Genomic DNA, 8,604 nt, shown 5'->3' with positions numbered 1-8,604 from the left:
CATCTTAAATCTTATAGTTAAGGATGGATTGGATGTTATGAAGTCAGCTATAGAAAACATTAGGGAAAGTGTGGCATATTGGACAGCAACAGGAAAAAGGATAGAGAAGTTTGAGGAGATGGCTAAGTTTAAAAAATTAAAATAACAAGAAAGTTGATTCTTGATTGCAAAACTAGGTGGAACTCCACTTTCATGATGCTAGAAGTAGCTTTACCATACAGAGTTGTTTTTGAACGTGCAAAACAAGTTGACAAACAATATGAGCATTTACCTAGTGATAAAGAATGGGAGTTTGCTGCAGAGATGGTGGAGAGACTTGGCTTATTCTATGAGATAACAAAGTTGTTCTCCGGAACTAATTATGTGACTGCTAATGTTTACTTCCCTAGAATCTGTGAGATTAAAATGAAAATGAGACAGTGGGCCACTTCTAGCAACCCAATTATCAAAAAACTCTCTGAGGAAATGACTACTAAATTTGATAAGTATTGGACGGACATTCAAGATCTAATGGGGATGGCTACACTTCTTGATCCTCGGTACAAGAGGCATATGTTGACTGCTTGCTTTGCGATGCTTCATGGCATTGAGCCATCTTCTTATGAGTGTGTGGAGTTGGTTGATGCATTAGTAGCTAGACTACATTCACTGATAGAGGAGTATGAAGTGGAAGTAGATGAATATAAACCATGTGAAGAATTGATTTCTTCAATGAAAGCTCCAGCCATCATGAATATTTTCAATGACATTGTTGCCAAGCAAAGTCCTGCAGCAGCTCGGTTACAAGGTGAAATAGATATGTACTTGACAGATGGCCTAGTGCCATACACAGAAGTATTTAGTGTGTTGGATTGGTGGAAAGTAGCTGGAACAAGATATCCAACATTAAGGAAGGTTGCCAGAGATATATTTGCCATTCCCGTGACAACAGTTGCTTCAGAGTCGGCATTTAGCACAAGTGGCAGAATACTTAGTGAGCATAGGAGCCGCCTAACTCCTAATATGGTGGAAGTCTTGATGTGCTCCCAAAATTGGCTTAGAAACAAATGCAAAGGTGAGCAAATAATGTAATTTGTTTCAAACTTACTCGTTATTTAACTATTGCTAATCATTGTTTCATCATCTCTACAAATTGTTGTTCTAGATGTTCATAAAGGAGATGCTAGCTTTTGGACTTGCCTTCAAGACATTCAAGAGGGGATGCAGGTTAGTATTCACCAACACATTTCCTTTGCCAATTGAGTATTTGAGTGCATATGCTACAAGAAAAATTCTAAAAAATGACTATATTCATGTTTCCAACCAGGACTTGGCCCTTTGAGATGTAGAGAGCATGGACTCCGCGAGTTATGCTCAAGATTGAAGACTTATTGCGCCAAGGTCTTCGTTATGCTACTGTCGGATTGGTTGAGTTTATTTTAATTGAACTAGTTACAATGTCGAAACTTTATTGGGATGCTCATTTTGTGGCCTTATGTACGGTCAAATTACCTGCATACTTTGTCGTGATTTTGTGAACTTAAAATAAATGACTATGTGTTGCTGCCTATGAATAAGTGATGTTCTTTACGGGAATGTATTTTTGTTTATGATATGTTGCTGTTACGAGTAAGTGCTGTTTTTTATAAGAATGTGATGTCGTTTATGATGTGTTGTTGTTTATAAGTATGCGATGTTGTTACGATGCGCTGATGTCTATAAATTATGTTGATATGTTGTCGTTTATGCTTATTTCTTGCACAAGTTCATATGTGCACACGTGGGTATTTTTACCCGTGGGTACCCATTTACCCTGCAGGGTGATGGGTATGGGAAAAAATTATACCCGTTGGCGGGTATGGGTACGGGTGATGGGTAAGCTCAAAGAGGATGGGTAAGGGTATGGGGTAACTCCACCCGTACCCAAACCCGGCGGGTGCCATCCCTACAATCACCTAACTAAATTCAAATTGTTCAAGATTAATTAATCCATCGAACATCTTTTACTATCTCCTCAAAATCGCAATCAACTAATCAAATCCAGCTAAAATCTCATAATCCATCATGAAATTTGGTTCAAGATCACAATCGCCTAACTAAATTCAAATATCTTAAGGCTTATTAAAGATCCATTTATGCACAAATGTAATATCCACCATGCTCGCTTACTAGACATATTAATCTATCGAACATCTTTAACTACCTTGTCAAGATCACAAGCACCTAACTAAATCCAACCAAAATCTCGTAATCCATTGTAAAATTAGGTTAAAAGATCACAATCCCCTACCTAAATCCAAATTGATCCAAACTAAATTAAATACTTGTTTATCTACTAATATAATAATCACCTTGCTCATTTACCATACCTAAAATCTCATAATCCACCGAACATTTTGACTATCTTCTCAAGACTCAATCACCTATCTAAATCCACCTAAAATCAAATAAATCATCAAACTAAATACAAATTGTTCCTGTCGACTACGAGACGCCTACGATGACTTCATAAAATCTCAAGATGATATGCCGGCTTAGTCTCTCGGAGGTGCTCATAGGGATAGGGTGTGCGTGTGTGCGTTCATAGAGGTAAGTGTATGCACGTTTATATAGCACTTGCGCTTGTACTGTGTTCAAAAAATATTAATTAATCCACCGAACATCTTGGACTATCTCCTCAAGATCTCAATCAACTAATTAAATTCATTTAAAATCTCATAATTCACCATGAAATTTGGTTCAAGATCACAATCGCCTAACTAAATCCAAATTACTACAAGTTTACTAAAAATCCATTTATCCACCAATATAATAACCACCGTGCTCACTAGACATAAATTCTGACATAATCCATCGAGCATCTTTGACTATCTCGTCAAGATCACAATCACCTAACTAAATCCAACCCAAACATCAAAATCCGCCATGAATTTGGTTAAAAGATCGCAATCATCTAACTAAATTCAAATTGTTTCAAACTAAATTAGAGGTATGTTTATTCACCAATATAATAGTCCCATGCTCACATACTAGACCTAAAATCTTAAAATCCACCAAACATCTTTGACATCTTCTCAATATCATAATAACATAATTAAATCCATCTAAAATCACATAAATCATCATGAAATTCAGTTCAATATCACAATAGCTAACGAAATTCAAATTATTGAAGGATAATTAATCCATCGAACATCTTTGAGTATCTCCTCCGGATCACAATCAACTGATTAAATCCATCTAAAATATTGTAATTCACCATGAAATTTAGTTCAAGATCAAAATCACCTAACTAAATTCAAATTTTCTTAAGTTTGTTAAAAATTTACTTATTCACCGATATAATAACCACCATGCTCACCTACTAGACCTAAATTCACATAATCCACCAAACATCTTTTACTAGCTCGTCAAGATCACAATCACCTAACTAAATCCAACCAAAACCTCATAATCCACCGTGAAATTTGGTTTAAGATCTAAATCACCTAACTAAATCCTAAATGATCCAAACAAAATTAAAGATCTATTTATCCACTAGTATAAGAATCACCATGCTCATCTACCATACCTAAAATCTCATAATCAACCGAACATTTAGACTATCTTCTCAAGATTAAATCACGTAACTAAATCCACCTAAAATCTCATAATTCATCATGAAATACGGTTCAATATCACAATCACCTAACTAAATCCAAATTGTCCAAGATTAATTAATGCACCAAACATCTTTGACTATCTCCTCAAGATCACAATGAACTAAATAAATGCATCAAAAGCTTATCATCCACCATGAAATTTGGTTCAAGATCATAATCGCCTAACTAAATCCAAATTGCTTCAAGTTTATTGAAGATCCATTTATCCGCCAATACAATAATCACCATGCTCATTTACTATACATAAATCTTTATAATCCACCGAACATCTTTCACTATCTTGTCAAAGTCACAATCACCTAACTAAATCTCCACTTCATCTCCATTTTATATAACCTTATTTTCAGACCATACCATGGGCATTAGTGACACCCTTAGGTTTGTGTAGAACATTTATGAGTAACAAAGATTCTTCGCATGTCCTATGATTTATGCGACTAGCATGGCTAAGCATTACTATTAAACTTGCACATATGACCCACATTTATCTGTGACCACTACATGGTTAGGAAGGAGGGGTATTATCAAAGGAGGGTGTCGATATCAAGCAAATAGAGCATAGCTAAACCCTAGCTAATTTACTTGGCATAAGAATGTCAAAGGGGTGTCAATATCAAGCACATAGGGCATAGCTAAACCCTAGCTAATTTACTTAATAGCAATACTAGTAAACAATACTTTATGCATGAAAAATAATTCTAAGTGTAATGCAAATATGGGTTCAACATGATCAAAGTAGGTTGCTTGCCTCGCTCAGCAAAGTCTTCAATGGTACTGGTCACTCCTCGAACGTCCTTGAATCTTTCGAAAGATAATGATTTCTATTCGTTGGAAAAATAAAATTAACACACAATCAATAAACAATATGTGCAAAGGGCTCCAAAATTTACAAATGTAATATCATTGGAAAGAGGAAACTTTAGATGAATTCTGGAAGTACCCTGAATTTTAGAAAAAGAGAAATGGTATTGTGGGCCAAAGATGTATAGAAATAGCAAAGGAAAATTTGACAGGACAAGACCAGGTACATGAAATCCAATCATATAATCCAAATACAAACCAGTTCCTTCTGTTTCGATATAAGACCAGGCATGTTCCTTGATGTATGTATTATATTTTAATGGTATACTACAATGGTACACATGAGACTTTTATACCAAAACAGATGGAGCAGTTCATAATTTTATCTTTCATCCATCAGCATCAAGTATATTAACATTAGGTAGTAACAAATCTGCCTCTGGGATTGATGTGTGCAGCCCTCAGAACTAGTTACTGACACTAATTTGGCCTTATGTCAAGATAATGATCAATAGACAGTATAGCCTGCGATATATGGATAACACCACAAGCACCGGTATGACATGTGGTGAAGACGTATAGGGTATATAAACCTCCTAATGGAAGTATGGATTTGCCAATATTTAACTATGATTGTTTAAAGATTTCTAGTATCTTCATTAGAGAGACTACACAGAGCATAGCAGCTAATAACAAAGAGACTGCGCAAATTACAAATATAATTTCAGATTTGTTGTGCGTCTCTGAACATCTCAGAAGCAAGCACACAATTGTATAAAGTATACAATCATGTCAAAGCCATACTGATGCTGCTCCATGACCACCTTGTTTACAAGACAACTCGTTGAGATAACGTTTTGGACATGTACATTTTGACAAGAATATAGGGTATGTCATAACTAAAGAGAAGAGTTTCACAAGCAAACAATGGAAAAGGAAGGTCAAGTAGAGAAATACAAATCCGACGAGACAAAAAATACAGTAACATAAAAAAATTGATAATTAAACCCACATAATTTTAACAACACTGCAAGAATGCAAAAACCAAACAAGTAAACTCCCAAGTGGCATACCTTCCATTTGGGATATCAATCTTCTTTGTTGTACTACCACTCTGGTATCCACCACCATATGAGGAATATGGATGTGTGTTTCCTTGAGAAGATAAGGGTGGGATGGAAGAACCATGCCTGGAAACAAAACAACAACTCATTATATTACTGATAGCTGCAGATCTGTTGAATGAGAAGAACAACCTTCATGTGGACAACATAAAACAGGACAATAATGTCAGTACATAAGTAACAAACTAATAACATTCAGAGGTGAATGAAAATATTACTGGAAATCAATCATCTATGTACTACATGAGATAATCAAATATTTGGCTCTGTGCCGATAGACAATCGTCAATGCAGTAATAGCAGATAGACTTGCACACATTGTTTCAACACATTGCAAACACATTTCAAACTAAGGAGAGGAACAGCACGGTGAAATAGCATACATTACATTAGTCAGACGAGATGCAACCAAGCCCATCCGCATAATTTTGATTTTTCATCAATTTCCATTAGCACAGTCAGAAACATACCTCTCTATTACAGAAGTCATACCCGGTGAAGATATTACAAAGATCAAACACAGGGGGGTCATTCCTCTTGATCATGTCCTACCTCTCGTGCAGGGAAAACAGGCGGCCAGATCATCACAATGGGAGAGAGAGCTATTTGGGGAGGTACATAGCATTTTTCTGGCACCCTCTGATGGACTTTCTCAACTACCCTGCTCCTCAGATGAACATAAAAGAGAGTGCCACTTGCTGTATGATCCAAGAACACAAAGTCGGCATTGTCCCCGACCGCAGCAACATCAAGATAATTACTGGGAGGGATCCAACGGTCCCTTACAAGACGTGCGCATGCCTCAGCCTCACGGACACAAAATGTGTCAACCAGCAGCCAGCCAGCACCATTGCCGTCGCCCGACATCAGATGGAGCCACACACTGAGCTGAAACCCGTCTGCACTGACAAGATAGAGCCTGGAATCCTCCGCACAGGAGAGCTTGTAATTGTGGCGCACTCCAACTGGGAGCTCAAGGGTGAAGAAGCTCGCTGCTGCCAAATCTAGACCCAGGGCGTACCGAGAGTCGGTCATCACGAAGACCTTGCCATGGATGGGTGGTAGAATTTGAAGGAAGTGTGCGTCAAACGAGAGCTCTATCTCTGTCGCGGTGGCAGGGACGCCCCATCCGCCGGATCCCAGGACGTACACCTCGGCGTACACTTTTCGCCGGACCGCCCAGAGATACAGCAAGGTGATGCCGTTGCGACCCCCATCCTCGGGCAGGAACATCTGAACCAATCTACCTTGAGTGGTGTCCCAGTCAAGGTGGGGTAGCGGGGTCGTCGGGAGGACGGCTACGGGCTCCCCGGCGAGCAGCGGAGCCAGGGAGTAATCGAATCTGCCGTCGTTGAAGAACTCTATTATGAGGCGGCCGTTCCGGCAGTGCTTGATTGGCAGGATTCTGCGGGCGAAGGCGGCGGTGCAGGAGGAGGTCGCCCGGCGAATGGGAGCGGCGAGCTCCGGGGGCTGCGGGAACGGCACGAACCGGTACCGGCCGGAGAAGCAGAGGCAGAAGCCGAGGAGGCGGGGCGGGTTGCGGTCGCGGAAGCGGCGGAGGAAGGCCGGGTCGGAGGCGTGGTGGAGCCACCGCTTGGAGACGAGGGCGGCGCGGACGAGGCAGGTGGGGAAGCCGAGGCGGAGGAGGATCTCGCGGAGGAGTTCGTCGTCGTCAAGCACCGATGCCGCCGATGCGGCCGCGGCCGCCGGCGTCCGTCGATCTCCGTCCATGATTTTTGGCAAACCAAAGTTTTGGGGATTTTCCGGAGGGGAGGGTTTCGGTGGGAGAGGAGCAGAATCGATAGGCCAGCTGAATCGATCGTTTCCTTCCTTTTTCTTCTAGGCTATACTACACAAAATTATTATGTTTTAAACTTGTTAAAATCATGGAATCCATTAAAATCTGACATCAAAATTTTAGAATCTCATCACGAACGTGCTTCCTATCGTTGAATTATTAATACGAACCACGGAGCAAATTTTTATGCCTTGTTGTCGGTGACATTTTAGAATCCTTCACATCTTCCCCTCGCTCAGTCGCCCACTCGCTTATTCCCCTCACCTTATCTTCTTCTCGTCCCCACCCACCAACTCACAGCGACACCCCCCAGACACATCGAGGTCATGCGGCGGTAGCACCAGTGACTCCCGTAGGTTCCCAAATGGTTTTGTTCATGGAAAAATTATTGTTTTGCCTATGGAAAAGATGTAGGTTAGACCATCGCTTTAACCAATAACAATTTTTTTGGACAATGGAAAATTCATACCTCAGATCATGGAATTTTTTTATTTTTCAACATGGCAAATTGACTTTTTATCGAATGCAAAAATAAATAAAAAATCAAACCATGGGAAAATTCATTATTTGGATCATGGCAAATCCCTACTTCAAATCATGGCAAATTTTATATTGTTTGGAACATGGCAAACTTTATGAATTTAAACCATGGCAAACTAATTGCTTTGGACCATGGCAAATTTGTTTATATAAACATGGGTATCCTTATGTTGAAACTTTTTTTGGCCAGGGTTTCTTCTATGTTTTCTTAAATTCTGGCATTTTTAAGTTTTCATAACTAGTATGGATCCATTTTTTTAACTTGATGACAATTTTATTATACATATTATGAAAAAATATTTTATGATATTCATAATCTGGTTCAGTCCAGCTTCAAGACTTGATGGTAGTGAGCAGAAAATTGGGCTTATTATGTCTTTTTTTTCTTTATGCCACTAAACTGACGTGGGGTAGTGGGGAGGCCCATTAATAGGCCTGGTCGTGCCATCGGGCTGTTGGGTTCGTGCTAGGGGTACCCCTGGCTAACGAAAGCGTCGGTCCTTTAAATGGGAGCTCCTATTGAGCGCTGTATGCGCCCGTTGCGAGACGTGGCGCCTACAGCGATCTTCTGTGGCCTGATTTCATTTGGCCCATCACCGCTGGTTCATTCGCTGTTTTCATTCGCGCGTCTGAAGCTGGTTCGTTCTAGGCCTTTCTTTAGGACGCCATGTGCGTGACTCCTTAGCGAGAAACTGGTTCG

At 39.8% G+C, this 8,604-nt stretch overlaps 1 protein-coding gene across 2 annotated transcripts; it reads right to left on the bottom strand.

Annotated features, from left to right (window-relative positions):
- Window positions 1-1,631: 1,631 nt before the first annotated feature.
- On the bottom strand, window positions 1,632-7,381 carry LOC123080518 (uncharacterized). 2 transcript variants are annotated; one of them, XM_044503449.1, is made up of 3 exons: window positions 6,037-7,381; window positions 5,516-5,632; window positions 1,632-4,462 (listed from the first exon to the last, which is right to left on the bottom strand). In XM_044503449.1, the coding sequence occupies exon 1, from the start codon at window positions 7,295-7,297 to the stop codon at window positions 6,095-6,097; it is 1,203 nt and encodes a 400-aa protein (XP_044359384.1). In that variant the 5' UTR covers window positions 7,298-7,381; the 3' UTR covers window positions 1,632-4,462; window positions 5,516-5,632; window positions 6,037-6,094. The 2 variants fall into 2 exon arrangements, with proteins under 2 accessions (XP_044359384.1, XP_044359383.1); XM_044503448.1 differs by having other exon boundaries at window positions 6,119-7,381.
- Window positions 7,382-8,604: the final 1,223 nt, after the last annotated feature.

Source organism: Triticum aestivum, chromosome 3D (assembly GCF_018294505.1).
Source record: "Triticum aestivum cultivar Chinese Spring chromosome 3D, IWGSC CS RefSeq v2.1, whole genome shotgun sequence".
Taxonomy (NCBI): domain Eukaryota; kingdom Viridiplantae; phylum Streptophyta; class Magnoliopsida; order Poales; family Poaceae; genus Triticum; species Triticum aestivum.
This window is presented reverse-complemented; position numbering and strand designations above follow the sequence as displayed.